Source organism: Lissotriton helveticus, chromosome 2_1 (assembly GCF_964261635.1).
Source record: "Lissotriton helveticus chromosome 2_1, aLisHel1.1, whole genome shotgun sequence".
Lineage (NCBI taxonomy): Eukaryota > Metazoa > Chordata > Amphibia > Caudata > Salamandridae > Lissotriton > Lissotriton helveticus.
This window is the reverse complement of record NC_136059.1, coordinates 233,267,286-233,292,269: the sequence shown is the minus strand read 5'-3', so window position 1 is coordinate 233,292,269 and position 24,984 is coordinate 233,267,286. Positions and strand designations below refer to the sequence as shown.

The 24,984-nt window shown below is 43.8% G+C and overlaps 1 protein-coding gene across 1 annotated transcript; it reads left to right on the top strand.

The window, feature by feature from the left end:
• Positions 1–17,958: 17,958 nt before the first annotated feature.
• LOC144819285 (zinc finger MYM-type protein 1-like) lies at positions 17,959–21,018 on the top strand. The gene is made up of 2 exons (XM_078677249.1): positions 17,959–18,088; positions 18,789–21,018. The coding sequence occupies exon 2, from the start codon at positions 18,824–18,826 to the stop codon at positions 20,933–20,935; it is 2,112 nt and encodes a 703-aa protein (XP_078533375.1). The 5' UTR covers positions 17,959–18,088; positions 18,789–18,823; the 3' UTR covers positions 20,936–21,018.
• The last annotated feature ends 3,966 nt before the right edge of the window (positions 21,019–24,984 follow it).

The window sequence follows — 24,984 nt, the reverse complement described above, 5'->3', positions numbered from 1 at the left end:
TTGTTAAAGGATAGTGGGAAATTCCAGAAGCCAGGCACCCCTGGCCAGTTCTGGTGTGCCAAGTCACCTCTCCACCCTGTCCCAACCCACCTGGACAGTTTAAAATGGAGTCATCCAGAAGTTACTAGTCACATCCCCCCTGGGGCCTCAACTCCGCTCCTCACTAACATCAATGCCAGGGACTTCCTAACTAGTTTTTCAAAGAGGAGCCCCCTCCAGTGTAGGCTCCAGAGATCTAGGCCCTGTCCTTTATTCATTGGGCTTGGGTAGGCCCATCCATGGTACAGTGTGACAGCAGGTTGTTGATCCTCCAGATCCACCACATTCCCCCTCGGGAGCTGAATGAAGCACTATTAAGTACTCCCTTTTGTGTGGGGAGGCCTTTGTTCCTGCTGTTGAACAGAAATGTAATTAACCTGGTGTGGCAGGGTGACAACATTTTCCCACACAGATTGCACCCCATTTTGATATGCCACTGGTCTCTGTAGGCCAAAGGGAAAGAAAACTGCACTCTAAGGCAGTTTTCTCCCTATTGATATAATAAAGTGTCATCACAGACAAACAGTAAATCACACTGGTTTTCCCTATTAGTGCACACTAGCATTAAAAAGCCTATCCCATGTCAATACCTATTCCTGAAGAGTCCCTTCTGCTCCAGGCTACTTGTGCGCAGTTACCAAGCTGTGCATGATGGTAGTCCCACATGTGCAGCCAGCACATCTGTGGTGCACTGGTGGGCACACCAGTTCACATGTAACAAGCCATGTGCCCCTTACCCAAGCTGCCTGCCTTACAGTGGCCTACATTTAAAAGGCAGACACTAGTGCTAAACAAACATAGTCAATTTTCCATGTGATTACCATGCATGAAACATATGTACTGATGCTCACCGACAGTAAAATGTCCAAAACCAGGTGTTCCAAAAAGTAAAATATTACAGGTGTACTGAGAATCCTGGGATCAGTTTCGGGGTATCCCCCCTTATCAGCCAGGCTAGCTTGAATCAAGTAGTGCTGTGAGCATTCCGTCCATCATTTGTTACTTTTGCTTTTGTTGCTCTAAGTGGGAAGGGCATGCCAAGACATATTCCCATGCTCACTGCACTACTTGATTCAAGCTAGCCTGGCTGATAAGGGGGGATACCCTCGAAACCGGTTCAAGGATTCTTGTTTCCAGTCCAGGGAGGACCTGGCTTGGCATTTCGGGCTGGACTCTTCCCATGAGGTACTAGGTCAAGACTGATTTGCATGTGGCTGGATCCAAACTGGGGTGGCATGGTGAGCAAAAGAACAATGGATTCAACCCAGATCTTTGTGACTGGGGTGAATGTTTGCATTATTCAGCATTCTGTCCATGATTTGTTTTTTTACTTTTAGAAGGTTGTAATTTTCTTTTCTTGACCATTTGATGCCTGCAGCCAGTGTCTTGGGTCTCATGACATCGAATCGCTCTGCTGCTGGGCTTTGCATATTCCTTTCAGACAGTGAGAGAAAACGGGTCTAAAAGTTAGCAGGATGGGTCATTCTGCTAGGATGCCTGGGAGTAGAGAAGGTCCTTGTCCAACAAACACTTCAAAGGTCTTGCCTCCAACACACACAAAGGAACCTGACAATCATATTTTTTCACCCCAGACTGATCGGAGCCTTGTCAAGGGAAGGGGAGAACTTTCCAGAACCAGATGTGTGGGTGGCATAAGGAATATGCCACTTCAAAGGCTGACACCAGGTATAAATACTGAACACTCAGAATGCTTTTTCAATACACTCCTAGAATTGTAAACGACTACAGAAGGAACAACTCGATCCCCCAGAGGATTATCCTGCTATTACTAGAGAACTGCTTGTTACAGGAAGGACCCACCTTGCCACTGTACCGTCTCCTTAAACTTAAAACCGCCAGAAGTGAATCCAAGGACTGCCATTGCCGGTTGGCCTGACTTCCCAGTTGCTCCCACTACTTGCTTCCCACCAGCAGCTAATCCTGTTCAGTAGGACCTCTCTGCCATGGTATCGAGCCTTGTGGAGCACTCTTTGACTACGACCTGCATCTTCATCTCACTGGAGGTTTTCGACTTCCAAAAAGTTGTCTAAGTCAAAAGGTAGAAATATTCACCAGGCTCAACAGCAACTAGCTCTCCATTAACGATGACAACTTCTTCGGCCTGGAAAACCAACTTTCCCGCTCTGAGCCTTTTCATGCCATTGTTGACAGCTTTACAAGACATCAATACAGCTTTACCCTGGCAGTGACTCCTCCTTGGACACCACCTTCTACGTTGCTCTGCTGAAATCTATCTTCTCCTTGACTTTTCTTCAAGAAATTTCGCAAAGGTAAGCCAACACCGTGCCTAATCCCCCTCTTGATTCCGCCAGCATTCCGTTGCAATCGGCCTTAACTTTTGACTTTGCCCTGGTATAGAGCCACCAGATGCCTACGGTTGGAGCTTTAATCATTTAGGTGCTACATTTCACTAAAAAATGTAAAACTTCATAAACTCTGGTCTTCTGAGTGTTATTTTATTTATTAAAATTTACTCTGTTTTCCTAAATTGTTCTGAGATTTGTATTGTGTTGTGTTTTCACTTTATTACTGCTTGTGTGCTGTATAGAACCTTTAATCAGTGCCTCTAAGTTAAACCTGACAACGTTTGTGCCAGCCCACTAAAGGACTAACCACAGGTTAATTCAGTGACTTTTGTAACTCACCCTGACAAGGATTAATGTTGTTCCTTGAGTAGGAATTTCACACCCACCCACCAAAAACTCACCCAATTTCTTAGGGGAAATATCATTCTTCATTCACACTTAAGTGTGCTACAACTTAGTAGAGTGATTTAAAAAACTGACACTAGCTATCCAGTGGCCTAGAATTTCCGTAAAGGAGATGAACAATTAATAATTTACAGTCTGATTGAAAATATACCTAAAAGGGTGAGATGCGGAGATAGAGAAAAAGAACTAAGAAGGCTTATGTCACGCTGTATTTTGGAAATGGACTTGAATGAACCTCAGACTTAATGTAGATCAGGAAATTCATATTCATTTATGATTATCTTATTTACTAATACCTTACTAATATTAATACCATAGCTTCTTTTTAAAGTTTTAAATATCTCTTATCAGATTCACTACCTAAGTGGTTTGGCTATCAGACTCAAGAATCGATAAGGGCCTGACTTTTGGAGTATGATTAGAAGAATGTACATACATGAGTTTATTACATTTCTGTACTCACATATGGATTTAAGTGGGGATGGTATGAATACATAGTTAAACCCGACTGGGACATAATTGTGTGGAATGAAATTAAAATGTCCCGAGTGGAAAATTAATGAAGCGATTCAGGCAACAATTGAAAATCTATTTCTTTACTGTTTGGGCGAAATCAACTTTATTTACATGAGTGGATGCTACAGAATGGAGACCAATGTGCATATTAGGGCCCACCATGTCAGAGTGAATTGATATCAAAACATCACCAGTAGTTAGACCAAATTATACTGAGGTAAACCTTTGATATGGATAACTTTGTATGGTGCTATTCCTCATGCCACCTCTTTGAAATTATTATATATGTTAACAACAATCAAATGGAATGGTTATTTGGATATAACAAGATGGTGACTTTTCTGTTACCCCGGGTCGTGCATATTTTATGTTCACAATATTTCACATCAAGATTTATGTAAACAGAAAATGGTCAGAGTCATGATCAGGACTGTGAAGCCGAAACACATTGATACTACTATGCACCTCAGCACTGTTAAAATAAAATGGGTTTTGATGAGCGAGCAACAGAGTACCAAGCCCTTACTGTAAAGGAGTGAAAGGGAAGAACAAAAACAAAAGTTAAAGCAATTAGGTGAACATTTTAGTGTCTAGGGAATGTTTAAAAAAAAAAAGAAGAAAGTACCAGTGACTGTTACCTCTAGTATCTATATTTCGTCACACTAAAGTAAGTATAACTTTTGCCCCCTCCGTGCCCAGTCTTGTCATTAATGTTTTCGTGCCCAATCTTGTCATCAATGTTTTTTTTTCAGAGGTACTGGGTGCCTTGAGTGAGATGAAATTAAATCAGATGCTGCGGATACTTTTTGCAGCAGGTCCCTTTGAAGCTCTGAAGTAAATATTTTCAAGTTTCCAAACTTTCTTCTGGTATCCCAACCACCACAGGAGTACACTTCTATTCCCTCCTGGACATCAGGGGACGGCACTTAGATACTCCTATGGTGCCATGTATAGACCAATAGCAAAGTCCAGTCCAAGTCCAGTGGCCATTCATCAGCAGGGCACTATAGATAAAAGGCCTCTTGTGGCTTATTATGTCTTTGTAGTCAACTAACCTTTGGATTCCACTTCAGTTTCTGGGTACAAGAGGGAGCATGTCCGGTATCTCAGGGACACAAGCAGAAAGTCCACTCAGTTCTTCCACAGGTCTAGAAGTGTTCTGAGGTGGTGCCTGTAGATGCCACATTTATGCCATCCACTAGCTAGTAAGTGGGGGGGGGACCCTTGCCCCGTCGCTAACCAATGGGGTAAATGTCACCAGGGAAAACTATATCCACTTTTCCAGAAGTTCCAGTTAGCCCTACTATAAGCAATCCCACAGTGCCCCTCATTAAAAAAGAATCCAAAATGAGGAATTCCTTCTCCCCTTGTGCCTAGTATGTATGCCCGCTAGGAAGTGTGGCCAAGTCAGTTAGCAGTCCCCTTTTCCAAGAGCACTAAAAACTGGCTTTGGAAGTAGCTTCCCTTGCACAGGGTTTGCTGCCAGCCTGACTATGTGGACAGCATCTGGGACTTTTTAGGTATGAGACAACATTTTCTTGTGGCAGGACAGGCCCCTTTGAAAAACATTTGGTTACTGTGCCACCCCAGCTGGCCATCCTGCCAGAGGAAGAACACACAACTCCACTCCCAGGCCAGTGTTTCATTTTTATGTGCAGTTGTCATACCTCTTTCACACCTCATTCAGACCAAATACAGGCTGAGCAGTTGATAAAGAGCTAATGAGAGTTAACCTACAGTAGCATCAGGCAGGGTAAACACACACTTTTCATATATTTAATAAACATTTGACTTTAAACATGTGTTGTTACTGTTAGATTGGCCCTTCCTTGAATGTATTAATAAGTGTTTCAATTGAGTTGGTCACGGGTACAAGTCCAAAGCTATAGATAAAAGTGTATAGGCTATACTTCAATTTTTCCTATGTGACAGTTACACAACCTGACAAATAACAATGTTGTTTGTGGCTACTCACTGGGGGAACATGCCACTTCTACTGCCACACATGTTAGCCTCTTAAATATTATGCACCCTACCTTGGGGGCTGTAAGATGTGCTTAGAGGGAACATATTTAATATTTAAAGTCAGGTTTGCCTGCCTGTTTCCCACTTGTTTTATATGTTGTGCTCCCTGTTACAGTCAGCATATGTCAAGAATAGTTTGAGTTCCATTTTGGGTGCATGAACTGTATTTTAATTTATTTCTAATTTATATATAAAATTGTGTATTTAAAATGAATTACAATAAAATCCTAAATATCAATAAAACATTTGAAAAATGTATACACACAATAACATATATTAACCAAATCTGGAATAGAATAAAACAATTACACCAGACCATGTTAGAATCCCACATTTAGTCGTCAATGGTGTATTATATTGCTTACATGCAATTGTAAACTAGGACAATAAGTAAAATTTCCTCCAGCATAAACATGATGAACATGCAAATCTTCATTAGCCTAAAGATAAAATTCCATTCCTTGGGTTGCAAAAACTTACATAATAGCCCCATCTTTTGATCCATTGTTGAAAACTATTAGGCATGTCATATTTACTAGATCAAGATTAAGAATCAAAATATTTGCAGCATTTTTAACAGCAACTTAGAGCAGAAAAACGACATAGCATTAATATGTTTGCATAGATAAGGTGTGTTAAATATATTATTAACACACCTTATATTAAGGACTACCACACATTTATGAGTTGTTCATGTCCTCAATATAAATTACCCACCATGTCTAGCTCTAACCTTAATTCTTCAATTGAACAAGACTCTTTACCATCATATAGTGCTTTCAGAGTGTATTTTAAACCAATAACAACATTTCATAATCAGAAAGTTTATACAATTAAAGTATAAAATAAAATCCTTGGAATCTTAGCAATTTCAACTTTTAGAAGTGCATCACCCTTCTGTCTACATACGGTGCTACAAAATCAGAGAACCCCATTTCCTACATTAGCCGCCTTAGCTGCCTGGGCCATAGCAAAATCCTTGGTTTATGAATAAGTAGAAATTAACAATTAGAAAGGTACATTCTGGTACAATGGTGATTATTAATAGCCCTTATACAATTATGAAAGCACATTTGCTGCTAGAACACCTTAATCTTGGTTTTCCAACATTTGATTCTAAGTTTAATATTTCCAAATACTTCAGAAATGTATTCAGTTTGTTTTTAAAAACCAGTTGGAGTAAGATAAAAAAAAATATATTGCCAGCATACCTGATTAAATATATTGTTCGCCCACTTAAACTATGTGGATGAGATTCAGTAGAATCTAGATATTGAAGACTATCTGATATGTATATGAAAATATCAGCAGGGCTAAAACACAACCTTGCTTAAGTTAATTTTTCAAGGGAATCATGTTAGAGTGTTCATCAGTAGTGCCCAAAAGCACCCCAAATCAAGTATGAGAGAACAATTAGATCAGCATGAACAACAAACCAGTAGGAGTATCTCAATGAAATAACTCAGAACAGAGTGTAGCATGATTAACCTGGTTGAAATCCGAGGAAAGATAGATAAATGCTACTTAAAAATTAATTTTGTTAAAAACATGATATCTTTTTATAATAGTATAAAACACTATGATGTTATCCATTGTCGAACTGCTTGGGTAAAAACCTAATTGCTGAAAATGAATTAAGTTTTAGATGTTCACCAAATCTGTTAATCCCTCCACAATGATTTTAGCAAACATTTTCCCGACAATAACTAGCAGGGTGATATGACATTATTTTAAGGCAACTCATGATTTCCTTTCTAATACATTAGTAACAATAATGAGCCTTCCTTTGTATAAGGAATAGTTCTCAGAATAGTACAATATTTACATAAGGAATATAGCATACCGACTCATACAACAGGATTAACTTTAAATATGGATATCAGTATTCCATGATGACCTTCTACTACAGAGGCTCTGGTAGTCTTAATATGCCTTAATAAATAATAATGGAGTGGATGCAAGTATCTATGCCTCATCTATGAAAATCATTAACATAATCCAGGTGATGGAGTAAACTGTAGGAAAAGAAAATGTAACTCAAGCAACATTTACATGCCAAGTGGAGGTCATGATTTGAAAATTGTCCAAGAGCAATGTCTCTTTACTCTTGTGAGAACATTTATTGGTATCTAGGATGGATAGTAGGCCATCACTGGTAATGTCTTTAGTCTTGTTAGGTCCAGTAATGGCTTCAGTAATTTAAATCTGAGCTCAAGTTCCTGGTAGCTATAGCACAGAGCAGACAGACGTATCTTCAGAAAATGTGCAAAGCATTTAAAAGTACTAAAACAGTTAAAGTGTCAAAAACACAGAACAATAAAAATCCCACTCCAGTTTATAAAAATAGAGAATAATTTAATGAACAAAATGACAAAAAAAACTATAAAAGTCCATTAATCGCAACCAAAACATTCATTTTTTAAGTGTTAAATAAAAATAGTGGTAAAATGGGTTAAGCACCAACCTCAGTCATCTGGTTACGCTTGACTAGAACCTGAGTGTGACTAACGGCAGATCGTGATGCAGCATGGGTCAGACAGAGAAAACAAGTTCTTCCCAGCTGGAAGTTGTACCCTCTGTCTTAGTCTCTGAAATAGAAGTCAAAATTATTCATTGGGGCAAGGTAACAGGCTGTGGACAAGTAGGGCTCCATGAGGCCGGATGGATGTCGGATGAGGTCTTCATGAATTTGGCCAAAGGGAGGTCCCTTAACAAGTACATTGTTTTGGCACGTTTGCCTGGTGAAGAATTCAACATTCAGATATAGTAACTTTTTTGGAGCTCAGAATCTTCCAGTGGGCAAGTCTGCAAGCTGTAGACGAACAAAGACCCCACAAGGATTGATAGCATCTCTGCGATGTCCCACTGTAATGGATTTTCTGCTGTGAAAAAGCTCACATCAGGAGCAACCTGAATCTTTGGCTCAGTGGATATTCACCTTCATAAGATTGACTTGGCAGGTGTTCCTTTATCCTCCTGAGGTCTTTGGGTCAGTGTGTTAAACTGCAAACAATCTTACAGTGCCCCTTTCTACCTAAAACAAAGATGGTGGAGCTTTTGTGCAGAACTCCTGTGCCCACTCCGCAGGTGTGTGAGCAAACCTCCTCTGTGGCCACTTAACACCAGTTCTGGAGGCAGCTCCTCCCCCACTCGAGTTTGTGCCTGGCTAACCCGAGGGACAAAGGAAGGGGCATACCTGGGAATTAGCTTCATCCGCCTCTGACAGGGCAGGATACTTTGAAGACAATTATGTTCCTGGGCACTGCACAGCTGGTTATCCCGTCAGAGGAACTGAACATTTCACCAAACCCAAGACCTTTGTCACAGCTCTTGGAGCAAGTTCACACTTCATCTAAGGGGCTATGTATTCAGCTCCTGAGTGACAGTTGGAGACACATGCAAATGAGCTTCTAGAGTTTTTAGGCATGGATCAGGCAACTATTTTCTAGAATTGTCACCAGAATATGTATTGCCAATAGACTTTACATTTAAATTTACTTTTAATAAATATTTTAAGAATGAATACTGTAGCTATTTTTAAGTGGAAATAACATTAAAATATTAGTTTTTCATCTCTCTGATTTGGAACAGCTCAACCTGCGACAGTGAACATAGCCTTTGGGGTGTTGTCACTGTAAGTACATGTTTAACATTAAACCTTTCCATGCCCAAATTTTAAGTTTCATGCATCCTGCCTTTTAAGCATTAAGGTCTACTTATGGGGGAATATTAATATTTAAAAGGATGGTTTAGGTCTGTTAAAAGGGGTTATTTTCACAGGTTTAATCTGCAGTTTTAAACGGCATTGGCAGGCTACAGTGGTAGGCCTGCAGTCATGTTTGTACTAGCAATCTGGTGGGTACCACAATGAGTTGTGCAGTCTACTAGTGACATTAAGCATAGAGGCCCTGGCTATACTTTGTACTATATACTAGGGACTTATAGGTAAGTCAAATATGCCCATTGGGAGTATAGACACTTTCTACATGTTTTAGGGGTCAGAGCTCACGCACTAGGACTTGCCGCAGACCACAGCAGCATCAGTCTAAAGACATTGAGGGTAATCATACAAAAAGAGGCATTTTACTATAACTCTTAATCTTAATTTTGGCATAAAATGCAATATTGATAATGTATAAACTTGATTTATTGGTTGAATAGAATCGTCATCATCAAATACGTTTTCAAATACCAAAAATGGGCTATTGTAAAAGGAGGAATTCCAGCTGCTGAGGGCTTGCCGAAGATAGGGCATGCCGTAGGAGATGCCCTACTTATCCCCCTAGAAGTGGGGCAGGATTAAACAATGGTTAAAGTACCAAAAGTGAATCACAGGAGACTGCTGCTGGGTTGAGTTTTGATAATACTTTTTCAGAATAATTTAGTTTGAATATCTTTCTTGATGGCAGGAGGGAACCTAAGTTTACTCAACATCCTTCTTTGTGATTCACCTTCTTTGGGGTAATTTTTGTTTCTTAGATAGGAAAGAACTAAAACAGAGCATACAAAATTAGCTAAAACTCTTTTTGCCTTAGACTTGACTTGCTTTGCTTTCACCAAAGATGGTGGGGGTAGATGTAATAAAGGTTCAAACAACGCAATACAGCAACCAAATTTGCTTCACACCATTGTATGAGAGGGAGAGATCAGGACACCACCCTCTCTACTGAGATATGGCACTGACTTGCTTTCTCCCTAGAACTTGCGCACAATCATGTTGCCTAACGCCATGCGCACAGGTTTGCATCATAATGAACTGGTCAAGCATTATGTCCAGAATAAGTTTGTACTGGAAAAGTATTCCTGAAGTACAAAATACTATGCGTACAGAAACTTTTACATTTCTTCCACTTTGGATGTGGCCCGTGCAGTGCAGCACACGAGCAAAGTTTGGAGAAATACAACCACTCTTCTTTTTAATGCATCCTTCAAAATTAGTTATTTGTTTATTGTAACCCGGAGGGTCGGAGGGAGGACACATGGACCCCAAAGGGAGAATGGGCGACTGTTGAGCAACCTTCCCCTCCTTCTCCTCAGGGCGACTGGTCTGCCTGGCCACTCCTGGATGATACGAGCAACAACGAGGAAGGCGCCTTTAACTGGGCGTACACAGAAGACGAGAACACGCCCACCCGTGACGTCGGCCTAGCACAGTTGGAGAAAAACCCGGAAGAGAAGAAGGCGGCGGGTGACGACACCTCGGAGGACGGAGCAGGAGAGTGGTGGAGAATATCGAGGAAGGAGAGCCGAGAAAGGAACGAGAAGGAGAAGACGAAAGGTGAGCCAGGAGGCCAACGTCCCCATGAAGCCCCGTGCCACACTCCAGAGGGAGGAGTGTAGCTGAAGCAGGTACGGGAGTGCATTTCGGGCTGGGTTGGGAGGCGGGTAGTCTCTCCTCCCTAAGGTTGCAGTCGCCACCAAACATTGTGAATAACTGTTATTAGTGTAAATATCCCTTCCCGCTTCTATCCTCGTCACCCCCTACCTTTATCTAAACACCCTATCCTCACCAAGTACACCTAGCACCTAGACGGAGTGTAAAAAGTCACGAGCAGCAGTGTCCAACACTTCCTGGTTTCCCCGGGGACCCCCTGTATGAGACTTAGAGTCCTGACGGCCTCCTCTTTCTCTCTTTTCCCTTTACCACTTCCCCGAGAGGAAGCAACACGAAATCAAGCACAGTGGGGTCCGAGGAAGAAGAAGAAAAGCCCATCTCAGTGGATCCAGCAGAGTTTGCCAAGAAAAGACTGTCTGTCCGCACGAGAAAGACCCTATCAAAAATAAAGCCTTATCCAAAGCTAAAAAGTGTCCGGTCCCTCAATCCACCCGCGCTACATTTATATAAAACCCTATCTACCTTTGTCGGTAGATAAGGCTTTGCTTCAAAACCATGGTGGGAACGCCATACTTACAACCCTTGGTACACCACCTTGACACCATTGTACTTACAACCCTTGGTACACCACCTTGACACAAAGTAATACAGAGGAATGGCCTGCTTTGTGTTACTTTCCGGCAATTTTCCAGCGCTAAATAAGTTTTGCACTGGAAAATTAATTCCAAATAAAGATGTTGCACTGGTTTGTGACTTTTGTGACACAAACCTGCGCAAAACGTCAGTTAAACCTGCTTTCTAAATGTTTCCGAATTTGAGAAGAGGAATTATCAAGGCACTTGAGAAAATGCAGACTGTTGAAAAGGTGCTCATAAACTTGTTCGTTTGGGGACCATAGGAGAGTGAATCATGATGGGTTACACACCGATAAATTTGAAAAACAAATTATACCAATTGTTCAGCTAGAAAATAACTTCGCATTCGATGATTAACTGTAATAACTTAAGCTGCCTGGCTGTAAATGGTTCATGGTGCTGCAGGCTTGTGCTACCCACCCTAGAGACAGCAAGTAACACTCTAGGGCATATTATCTAGGAAGTGGAGGTGAGAGGCATTAGCTTCTTTGGCTTAACACCTCTAATCGCCACTTCGGAAGCGCCAGGCTGCACCATATGTGTGCTGCTTCATGCAGCACAGATGTAAGTTACAAAATGGTGTTTTAAAAAAAGGTTTGTTAAGGCGGTTCGTCCATTGGGGGCGTTGGGGCGTTGCCCCACTAGCCATGGACGACCGCTGCTGGTGCCAGCAACATTTAAATACTGTAAATTATAAGTCCCTAGTTTACTGTAAAAAAATAAATAAAGCCGAGCGCACAGCGCTACAGGGCCGGGACGAGCCCGACAGAATCGGAAGTGGGCCGGCAGAGAGTGATTGACAGCGCACACAGGCAGGCAGCCAGAGCGTAAGCACTGCAGCTGCAGCGGGGTCACTGGTGACTACGCATGTAACAGCCAGGAGTGCTCATAATTGAGACTGGCCTGCGCATGCGTAGTACCTAATAAACCTGCCCCCCCCCCGTGTAGCACTGAAAGACATGGCAGGGACCCGGGGCCCCGGTCTTAATATGGGCAGATTTTCTCCTGCTCGTAGTCCAATCCTGGCGCAGTGGCGCTGTTAAGCCTGCGCCAGGATTGGCTGAGTAGAGCAGGCCAGGCAGGGTCAGGAAGGATCATGGTGCCGCGCCTGGGTGTTTGCTGCTAGTTCAGTAATGGCCAATCACATATGGCTATATCAAGCCAAGTTGAGGTGATTGGCCATTTCTGAAAGCTGCAGTGACGTGACGACGCAGGAACTTCAAGGAAGGTTCTAGAAGTTCCAAGCGCGTGACGGTGACTGACTCCTCCTGACTGGCTGACTCGTCGTCTCGTCGTATGTATCATCATGGCAAATTAATGTAAGTGAGTGCATTAGTGCAACGTTATTATCTATTAGTAGTGTAGTACTATGGAGTATGTATGCATGCAGTTTAGTACGTAGTCTTTTTTTACACCCTCTCTCTCCTGTCCGACCTGACTCGCAGGCTCCTGGTGCTAGTGCTACACACCCGGTGTGCGTGTGGGTCACTCTGTCTCGCCAAACTCCAGGATCTACCACCTACAGATATCCCAGGCGGGCCCCACTGGTCCGGCCTCCTGCACACCCAGTGTACCTAGTCAAACCTCCCCTTACTGTGTCGCTGCCTGTCATCCAATAATCCTGATGCCTCCTGTATCCCATAATAACAATTACGGGCACCCTATTTAAATTCCCGATGACTTAGGAAATAATGCCTGATGGACACACAACTATGATTAACGTGAAACCGACCCCTTCTCCAACACCGCTGCCAGCCCGGCCTCAAGCCGCTACACCAAGGCTTAAATGTGTATTAGACGTGGAGTTTAGAGGCACCGCCACCAAGATACTTTACCGGAGGTAAACGGGGGAAGCGCCACAATATGGGGGCATTTATTAGAAATCAGCAAAGACAAGGCGCTTTGAAGGAAGGTAACTCAGCAGGATGGGGCATGGTGCTGGGTACCTGGAGAGTGGGGGAATGAGAGAAATGTGAGGCAGAGAGGGGCGAGGAGGGCAGAAAAGAACAGAGGCAAAGGAACAGCAGAAGGTAAGGTTATGTTAGAGGTCAGTTGGGGCCTGTACCAGCAATGTAGTAGGGGGTTTGTTCAGGCAGAAGGAAGCAGTCGGTGAGAAAGCCACATCACAGGGGAGCCAGAGAGATTGTCCCCATCAGCGTCCCCACGTCTGGGAGTCCCTCACCCCCAAAATGCGCAGTGTCTTTGCGGTGCCCCCCGTTTGCCCCTCTCTCACTTTGTATGGTGGCTAGTGGTTCATATTGAAGAGGGGTGGGGGGAGGAGGGGAGGAAATAAAGGTGGTTCCCTTCCATTCCCTGAGACAGAGGTGCCATCAGCGGACCCGGGCTTTCCAAAACTGCCATGGCCTACTATACCTCCGCCTCCTTCCCGAAATGTCTGGGGAGAGAAATAATCGCCCTGGTCATGTGCCACATGGAGGGCGGGATATGTGTTAGGATTGAAGTATGTCTCTTTGGTAACTTCCTCTAAATTACCCGCATCCATACATGCACACTTAACAAACGGAGACATGCATATGAAGGCACTACCACCCTGCACACAGCTGCTGCATAAACTGCAATGCAGCGAGCAAAGGAAAGCGCTAGTCTGTCATAGACGCAGACTTGTGAAGTATTTAAGCAGGTTCTCTCGATTTGAACACTTCCTAGGCAGTTATGTCGGTGAGGGTTCAAGGTGTGCAATGCAATAGGTCGCACATTTGCAAAAGTTTAAGCTATTGCCATTGTATATAACAATGCCATTTATTTATCTGTTTTCAAAACCAGCACATACATAAACATTTTGTCATTTACAATGCCAATAACTCTAACTTTTGCGAAGGCGAGACCGTTGCATTGCAAATGCTTATTTTAAAACTTAATTTCGTGACTACATTGGTTGTTGCAAACAGATGTTTTAAAAGTTGCAGTAATTCAATTTCTTTGCTCGAAGAAACCCTCCTACATATAATAGCTGCTTTGATTTCAGGATTGCATATACATCTATGTATTTTCTATCAATTGCAGAAGCATACTGATGTATGATAACTTTAACTTTTTTCGCTTTTTATGTAGTCTGGTTAATACCCTGGAAGATGTAGAGCGAGATCCTTCATCTTATTCTTTTTCGTCTATTTTTTTTTATCATTACACATGTATGAATACACAAGAATGCATGAGAATAATTGCTGGTAGTTTTTAAAGCATTTCTCAAATCATAGCAGAATCAGGGTGTTTCCTAGCATATGTCGATGACCGGGTGCTCTTCTTGGTATTAAAACGAATAATCATTTCATGCTTATTTGGGTTATAGCTCAAATGCTTTTGTAGTTCTCCTCTCGAGGGTGTCGTTAAAGGCCTACGGATGCTTCACTAAGCAGACTCCAGTTTCATCACAAAAAGAAACCTATAATTGTCTGCTTTTCGAAGCTCGCTAGAGGAATGATACAATACACTGGAGATGGACCATTATGCATAGGTAACCACAGATTAAGAAAGGGAGTGCGTACTACAGCTGTGCGCATTACAGCTCAATTAGCTGCTGAACAACTGGCGAAAAAAAGCCCCCGTTACTTGAATCATTCTCAACCGAGAAAAACTAAAACTTTCCGAGCATTTTTAAAGCAACAAGTCCAGCCTTGGCAATCTGGTGTGATGGTTAACTTGTATTTCTCTGTTGCAAGCATATTCCACGAAAATAAGAAGTAGAAAAAAACAAAAAGCTTGCTACTCTGTAAACATGGTCGCCGACCTGTCGCACTGCAGTGCAGGCCCGTTTAGTGCAGCAGGCCTCAGCTCAGCCCATCTGAGTGTCGGACACGCACACGGGTCCCGACTCCCGACTCCCAGGCCCATTTTTAGTATAGATAGTGCAGTGCAGCAGGCCTCAGTCTACATGCCCCCACCTCTAGAGGTGATTTTAATAATACTGCCCTCTGATTAAGCATGAGCGCAAAATCCGCTCCGATCGCGGATTTTGCGGATTTTCGGCAAATCCGCGATCCGCGAACTCTCGCGGATTTGCCGAAAATCCGCAATCCGCGATCGGAGCGGATTTTGCGGTCAAAAGTTCAAGCGCGCCTAATTAACGATGGCGCCGGCAAGCTGCCAGCGCCCATCCTGCAATTGTTACTTAATTAGCTTCAACAGGAAGCTCTAACAGATAAGATACAGCAGGGGCTCGAGCGCCTGCTTTATTTTAGCAGTTGGAGCTTCCTGTTGAAGCTAATTAAGTAACTTTTGCAGGATGGCGCTGGCAGCTTGCCGGCGCCATCGTAAATTACTTCAACAGTGGTGTCTTCTTGAATAAATATGAAGGGCAGGGTTCATTCGGGCACGACGGTCCTGGCACAATTAAATAATAAATCTGCTGCTCTGATCGGTCTCTGACCTTTTATACACACAAGAGGCATGCTCGCATGGACGCCCTGTCCGTTTGGCCCCGCCCACACACTCGAGGTGTGCACCGTCTTCCCGCCATTTACCCACTATGATGGACATTTCACTCAAGGGACCCCTGCGCACTTCGGCGCGATTGCATAGTGACACACACTTGGTCGCTGGAACTAGTTGAAGCGCAAATGCAGTGACTCATTCAGCAGCCCAAAACAAAACGGGAGGCTGGGCATCTTTGACTTTCACGAGCGCAACCCCCGTGCTGTTCCTGTGACCAGGGGCTTCTGTCTCTTAATCTGCTGCTCTGATCGGTCTGTCACCTTTTAGACACACAAGAGGCATGTGCGCTCGCGTGGAAGCCCCGTCCGTTTGGCCCCGCCCACACGCTCGAGGAAGCCCCGCCCCCAAAATCCGCAAATCCGCTGAATCCGCGGATTTTGCGGATCCACGATCCGTGAATCCGCTGGATCCGCGAATCGTGGATCCGCAAAATCCGCCCATGCTTACCTCTGATGCCCTTTATTCCTAGAGGTATTGTAGCACCAGGAGCCTAGTACTGGAGTAACATTACTGTCGTCCTTTGTGTAACATTACTGCAATGTGTCTTTCAACTCTTAGAGCCAGAGTAACATTTGGGCCTTGGAAGACCCTTCACCTCCTAGAGCTGGGCTGCCATTACTGTCCTGTGAGCCCTTCCCTCTTAGTGCTGGGGCCGCACTGCGAGCCCTTCACCCCCAGATCTGATGTAACATTACTGCCATGTGTGCATTTCATCACTTAGAGCCAGAGTAAAATGTCGGCCTTGGAAGGCCCTTCACCTCCTGGAGCTGGGGTACAGTTACCTCTCTCTGAGCCCTTCACCCCTAAATCTGAAGTTACATTTTACTTCCCTGTGATCTCTTCCCTCCAAGTGCTAGAAACCATTACTGCCCTCTGGGCCCGTCACTATTAGTGTTAAGTACCATTACTGCCTTGTAAGCCTTTCACTTCGAGTGTTACGGACTATTAGTACCCTATGAGCCCTTCTTCACCCCCAGATCTGATGTAACATTACTGCCATGTGTGCTATTCTCCCCTGCAGTTGTAGTAACATAACTGCTGCATGGACCCATTACTACTAGATCTCATGTAACATTACTGCCCCGTGAGCTCTTTATGTCTTGATCTGATGTAACATTACTGCCATGTGTGCTATTCTCCCCTGCAGTTGTAGTAACATAACTGCTTCATGGACCCATTACTCCTAGATCTGATGTAACATTACTGCCCCGTGAGCTCTTTATGTCTTGATCTGATGGAATATTACTGCCCTGTGAGCCCTTCATCCCTAGATATGATGTAGCAATACTGCCATGTGTGCTCTTCACCCCTCCTGCTGTGGTAACATCGCTGCCTTTTGAGCCCTTTACCCCTACATCTGATGTAACATTACTGGCCGGGAGCCCTTCATCCCTAGATATGATTTAACATTGACTCACTGTCCATCTTTTATCCTTAAGGCATAGGCGCTGGAAGTGAGCGTGAAGGGATGCTGCAGAACTCCTAGAAATAATCATGCTGTAGTTCAATAGATTTCTTTAAATTGTGTGTTTATCTTGTCACATTTGATTCCAGTTCGAAAACACAGGTAAGAGTGTTTACTGGTGGGAAATGTGAGTAGTTGGCAGTTTACAAAAATAACACTGGTGAGCAAAGTGAGGAGCAAACGTTAGACAGCAATTTAAGTTTAGGGCACTCATAAACAGGTGCCAAACAGGTGTTAGCATAAGGGGTGCAATTTCTCTCTCTTCGCAATGTTTTCGCCCACCGTCTAAAGCATTTGAATTTTCCAGCACTCTTACCTGTGGCTTGTAGATAGATTTGGGCAGCCGCTATTCGAATTTGTCAGCCAGTATTTACATTGGCATAGCCTACAGGTCGCGCCTTTGGGACCTTATAAATGTTGTTGCACCAAGGATATTGTTAATGTTTTTCCTAGAGAGAGATCAGAGTTTTGTGTAATGAAAGTTTTGACTCATGGAAAGGTAGCGGATAAGGTTAATGCGCCTGCTGCAAAGAACATGTACCTGATGCAGATCACAAAATGCTGTAAATAGGTCAGTGAGTCACTGCATTTCTCAGTTAAATCATTTTGTCACTTCCAGTTCGTAAGTAAAAATCCTAACATACAACAGTGAACTATTGAAAACTGCAAGGTTAAAATTGTACTGTTATGTCCCCCCCCCCAGTCTTTGTTTGATTACCCTAATGTCTCAAAAATAATTTGTTATATTTTTATTTCCAGCACCTGTGAAAGCCTGACAACCTGAACCTTTACCCAACTTTTTGGGCAATTTTTGGAGAAAGAACAAGAGGCCCAACCTCCTTGCTGCTCTTTCATCCCGGCTACGACCCAGCAAACAACCGTGTTCAAGGTAAGGAAACTGATGATACTTTTTTGTAGCTTGGAGATAGGGCTATGTTTGTGGTCACTCACTCTACATGGTGGTTGGGGTAGGTGCACATTCTGAACATTGTACCCTGACTGGATGGAATTTAATAATACTGAGCCTGCCCTTAGCCCTGTGCTTTGGCCAATAATGGTTGTTAAAGGCACTATCTATCCTTGCCTTGTTAAAGGCCCTCAAACTGTGTCTGTTTCAGTGCCACTATGGCACACAGAGGAAGCAGGCAGTCAGGCTGTATTTTTTTCCCTATCCTGTTGTCCAAAGGGGAGCGTTATGTAGGAGAGTAGGGTCTGCTTTCCTATGGTTACCCCATTTCTTTGCTTTTTGCTTTTCTGGTTTATGACTTAGAAAGGCTGTGGGCCTGCTAATCAGACCCACAGCACAGCTGTTCTCTCTCTAAATTCACACAATGTACTTTAGGTGCATTTGCCAATTGGGTATTGGGTCACTCTTGTGAGTCCCTGTATAGTGTACCATAGGTACCTAGGGCATAGGTGCACCCAAGGCCTACCAGGGGCTGGAGCATGTATTATGCCACCCCTGGCTGGCCATTAACATGAGCTGTTGGAGCTATATCACTTGCTGTCATGCACAAGATATATGTATTTGTACTGACACTTGATATTATTGCACCAAATCTTATACGTTGTACTTTGACTATTGACAGGCTTCTTTCATATTGGTACGGACAGCATCAGCAAGATGAATACGGTACAAGAGTTAATTACACGGTCATTCCATGCACGCCCACTAGAAGATAAACTACAGATAAAGAGGTTAGGACCTCATCAGCCTGACCTTCAACTCCAACAAGTTACCAAGGACAGAGGAAAATGTTACAATCGTACCTTCTCCAAAACCTGGTACACAAAAGCTGATTGGCTTACAGGGTGCCCTTCAAAAAACAGACTGTTCTGCTTCCCCTGCTTGCTGTTTAATGGTGAATTTACTTGGACAAAAGAAGGCGTGTTGGACTTGAAGCATCTGTCTGAAAAAATAAAGAAGCATGCACACTCAAAAAAGCATATGGAAAACGTGACGAGACTGGGAATGTTAGGAGACGCACCGATTGAGCAGCACATCAGCGATGCATATCGACAAACAATACAGAAACACAATCAAACAGTTGATAGAAATAGACACATACTATCGAAAATAATTGATTGCATTCGTTTCTGTGGTGCTTTCGAACTGGCATTGCGAGGCCATGATGAATCGGAAGGGTCCACAAATCCTGGAATATTCATGGGTCTTGTAGATTTAGTAGCAAGCCTAGACAAGGAAATGGAATCACATTTAGCAAGTGCTACAGTCTTTAAGGGCACCTCTAAAACGATACAAAATGAACTACTGGAGTGTATGCTAGAAATTATGAGAAGCCATATTGTCCAAGAGTTGCAAAACACAGACTTTGTGGCTATTCAGGCTGATGACACCACTGATGTGGCCACACAAACGCAGTCCGTATTAGTCTTTCGGTACCTGGACAAAGGCTATAATGTTGTGGAGCGGTTCTATGGTTTCACTCATTTAAAAAACTCCACTGCAGAAACCATTACTGCTGCTCTACTGCATCAACTCAACTTTATTTTCCCAGAGGTACATCAAAGAAAAAAACTTATTGCACAAAGCTATGATGGTGCGTCCGTAATGAGTGGAAGCCATGGTGGCGTACAGAAAAGAATTAGAGATGTCTACCCGTATGCTCATTATGTGCACTGTCATGCACACCAACTTAATCTTATCATGCAACAGGCAGTATCGAAGATCCGAGAGACACGAATTTTCTTTAAGGATATAGGAGGCATGGCAGCATTCTTCTCACGTTCCCCAAAAAGAATGGAAGCACTTCAGGAGATTGTGGACAAAAGGGTTCCGAGGGGAGCCTCAACTCGTTGGAACTATAACGTACGTACAGTCCAACTAATATTTCAATATAGGGAGGACCTTGTGAAATGTTTTCAAGCCATAGAAACCAATGAAACCTTTGATTACACAAGTCACAGTGAAGCCCGTGGCTTTGCTAGAACATTAAACGATAGAGAGTTTCAGTTCTTTCTATTTTTATTTGATAAGATAATGTTAAAAGTCGAGAGTTTATACAATCAGTTACAAGGACGAGACATAGATACTGTCTTTGTGAAAAGATGTACCACGGACTTTGTCGCAAGCATAAACAAAGTGAGAGATGAGGTTGACAATTTAGACAGCCAACTGCCAGCCGGTTCAATTTTTTCAAACCACAGGACAAACATCACCACTCTGGTACAAAGGGCAAAAGAGATATGTGACATTGTAATTGTACATGCACAAGACCGTTTTGCTTTCACAAAACATTTGGAGAGTGCCGCATTATTGGAAAGTACATACTTTGCCAAATATAATGATTCCTTCCCTGAGCATGCTCTGCATGCGGCTGTGGAGGCTTATCCGATGCTCAACCAAGAGGACCTGAAAAGTGAGTTGACAGTAATGTACTCAATGCCTGTGTACCAGAAGGCCACAAATGCCAGGTCTTTGCTGTCTTTAATGCATGAACTTCATATGGAAAAGACATTTACAGAGACAGTAGCTTTACTAAAAATAGTAATTACCACTCCTATGACCACCTCAGAGGCAGAACGATCTTTTTCCACCTTAAATAGGATTAAGACATTCCTGAGGAACACCATGCTTCAGGAAAGACTCAATGCATTAGCAATGCTCTCTATAGAGAGCGAGCTTGTTCAAAATATTGCTGACTTTAACATTCAAGAAATTGAAAAATTTGCTGCGCTTAAAGACAGACGTGCAGAATTTAGATACAAAAAGTAAATATGTTGAATGGTGATAGTTTGTGACCTGTTTAGTTGGTTCTTTTGTTTGCAGTTTAAATAAAAACAATCTGTGAGGTTCTCAGCATTGTATCTTGAAGTCTGTTATAAAGCTCTGTGGTTATACTGAATAAGCAGCTACCTATGTTATATGACAGCTCTTTAATAATGTAATACCTGCACTTTCACAATTGCTTTATTAACCTTCCTGCTTCCTCAAATTTTCTTGAAAATGCACCATTTTTCCACTAATTTTTCAAAATTTTCTCGGGGGGAATTCCCCCCGAACCCTCCTTAGGGGGTTCGGGCACGCTCGCTACGCTCGCTCGCTATGGTGCAGTATGCTGACGAGTTTCTGCCCCACCACTTTCAAATGTCACCAGCCGCCACTGAGGAAGGGACACCTTCCTGTACATAAACAAACCTTGGCATTTTGCTTGAAATGAGGCATCTCTCCTCCTTAAGACCAGGATTTTTCAGGTCTTAAGTTCGGCGCTGCCGCCTATTATCGCCTCTCTTGATAATAGGTGGCAGCGTCAAAGTGAATGGATGTTGCAGTGGAACGCCGACCGCAATACCCACTGCACGCCCCTTTCACGCTAATTTTAGTGTGAAAGGGGCCCTATTACCAAGGCAGCATTAACCTTTTCCATGCTCATGACGAGCTCGTCATGAGGCACGGTGTTCCGGTGCTCATGACCAGCTCAGCTCGTCATGAGCCGTGGAACGCTCAGGTGCGGGGAGAATTCCCCTGCTGTGCAGAGTGTTCCACGGGAGCCGGTGCACCTGTGACGAGCTCAGCTCGTCATGAGCACAGGAGCGCCGTGCCTCATGACGAGCTAAGCTTGTCATGAGAATGCGGGCGCTGTGAGATTCAACAACATAAGAATTGATCTTGATGTTGGTTTTCAATAGAAAGTTAGGCACAAACCTTTTCACCTTGCACAAGTATTTGGACAGATTATATAAATTGAAGGTCATAAAAACATATTTGCAATTTGCAATAGATGCCATGTAGGTATCTACTAACCCATCAATTGGTCCCCTATAATTGACGTCCTCAGCCTCTTAGCTCTTGCTGCACTAATAATTCTATTTTTCTTAGTAGCATCTAAGTGCCCAACTCTTCTCTTTGGGTGGACGGCAACTTTTATTAATTAGATGTTCAGTCAGTGACTCAAGCTTCTGAGGATGAAGTGTGCCTCAATTAAAGGCACTGTCTCTCCTTCTCCTGGAGTGAAGTGCAGCCATGGTAACCTTCATTATCCATTGGTTTGCGGCGCTGCCTTTATTGTAAATTTTAATTAGTGACATTTTTCTAACATCGCCCTTTCTGCCAATGTTAATTACTTATTTCCTCTTCTAAATCATACTACTCATAAATAAATACTTTTCAGTATAAAACAAATTAAAATATGACAATCGCGGCAGCAAAATGCGTGAATAAGTATAGCATAAAAAAACAAAGCAAAAAAAAGCAGTGCACGCTTTGTCTTTAAGACATTGGAAATCGAGAGGAAAAAGAACGTGTAGTTAAGTTTAGCACAACTGTAAATAGCAGTGCAAACCTCCCCAACCCCCCCAAAAAAAACATCAACTAAGCTGGAAGATGTTCCCAAAGACGCTGCCCAAAGATTAATTAAAAATGTAATGGAAATGTCTTTATCAGTGTCAGTTTCCTTATCAGACTCACCAAAATCTGCCTCCTTTACAACATTTTGGAGCCGGGCGGTGTTGCACAACTTCTTGCTGGGCTGCCCTGCATCAAAAGAAAAGGGCAGGATTGCACCTCATCCATGAGTTAGGGCACACTCATGCACTCTTTCACTGCAAAATGCACAAATGGTTGCCTTACGCCAATGCAGGCATCCCGACACAATCGTGCATGGGTGTGCATGTTGTAGGAATTATTGTGTTTGTGCAAGAAGGGGCACCTTCCTGTACAAAAGCAATCAATGAAGGTGGTTTCCTCTTTCAATGTGTGCTGCAGAATGCGGGCATATATTGAAGGAGGATTAAACAAGGAGAAATAAAGTGTGGGTTTTGACGCAATGGCACATTTACGCTATGTTGCAAATCTGTGAATGTGTCAAAATCTGTTGGTGTTGCATGGGAATATGTTATGTAACTTTTTTTATGTTATGTTATGTTATGTAACTTTTTTTATAGCGTACGGCTACTCGATATGAGTGTCCCGACGCTTTCCACCTGCAACTCAGAGTAGAAATAACACAACACAGCTAAAATAAGACAAGAGACAACAGAGGAAAACAATAAAAGCAGTAAACAGTAAAACAGACTAAAGATTAAAAAGCCTGGTCTTGAGGCTCTTCCTGAACTGGAGCAAATTGGCAGTGCTGCGGAGCGAAAGAGGAAGCAGATTCCAAAGCTGGGGAGCTCTGCAGCTGAAAGACCGCCCTCCCACGCGGGCCTTCCTCACCCGCGGGACCACCGCTTTAAAGAGGGATTCCGAACGCAGGGAGCGGACTGGACGATAGAAAACCAGTCTCCGCCGCAGATATCCCGCCCCTGATCCATACAGGGCTTTATGCATCAGAGTCAGGGATTTGAACTGGATCCGCTTCCTGATAGGGAGCCAGTGAAGCGTCTGAAGCAGCCCGGAAGCTCGAGCTCGTCTGCGTAGGCCAAAAATAGCCCGGGCGGCAGAGTTCTGCACCACCTGAAGGCGCTGAACCAGGTAGTCAGGGAGGCCAAGAAAGAGGGCATTGGCATAGTCAAGCCTTGAGCCGACAAGAGCCTGCACAGTAATCCTCCTGTGCTCCTCAGACAGCAGAGGCAGAAATTTACGGAGCATTTTCAGGATTCCGTAGCAGGTGCCAGCCAGGCCGAGAATATGAATTCGCAGCAACAGCTGGTTGTCTAGTTTGACGCCCAAATTTTTGGCCACCAAGGAGGACTGTGCCGGAGGGCACATGTCGGACGGCCACCATTGTTGCCACTCCGAATCGGCAACGCAACCAAAGAATAGAACCTCAGACTTGCCTGAGTTGGCCCTCAGACTGTTCCGCTGGAACCAGTCGAAGACCAATGCAAGACAGTCCCGAATTCTCTCTCCATCAAACTCTTGATCTTTCCCGCATGTGAAGAGGAGTTGCGTGTCGTCGGCATAAGAGACGATCTGGGCCCCGTATGCCTCCACCAAGGCCGCCAAAGGGGACATAAAGATGTTAAACAACGTGGGGCTCAACACAGAACCCTGTGGAACCCCGACTCCCAATGGCGGCATCTCGGCGGAACTCTGGGAAACCCAGACCGTCTGGCGGCGGCCTTCAAGGAAAGAAGTAAACCACCTGAGCACCGTCCCCCTAAGGCCGATGTCATAAAGCCTAGCTAAAAGCGCCTTATGGGGGACGGTGTCGAAAGCCGACATCCAAGGTCTCCCTGATGATCTCAGTCACCTCCAACAGAGCCGTTTCCGTGCTAAAATTAGGACGGAAGCCAGATTGGGATATATGGAGCAGATTGTTAGCTTCCAGAAAGCCCGACAGGACACCGTGGGCGTGTTTTTCCGTTATCTTCGCTAGCGCCGGAAGAAGCGAGATTGGCCTGTAATTGGCCAAAGCCTCGGCGTCGAGACCCGTTTTTTTTTAGGAGGGGGATCACCATCGCTCTTTTCCAAGAACTAGGGACCCTCCCCTCCCTCAGGGAAGCATTGAGGATGGGGTTGACCAGTGGATTCACCACTGCCGCCATCCCGGCCAGGAATTTGGCAGGGCAGGGGTCAAGTGGCGAGCCAGATTTAAGATTGGCCAGCAGCGTCCAAGACACATCGCTGGAAACAGCAGGGAAATCGGACAGCACCGCCGCAGGTATATGCGGAAGTCCACAGTCCGCCCTCATGACGCTACTTCCATCCGGTCCCTCCACGAAGGTGGCCTGAATCGCCTTGACCTTATTTGTGAAGAAACCAGCAAGATCACACGTCCATGCATCCGATGAAGCTAGTGGGGGCGGATGGGAGCTGGGGATCGTAAACTCCTTCACAATATTAAAGATCTTCTTACAGGAGTTCGCAGATGCCTCTATCCT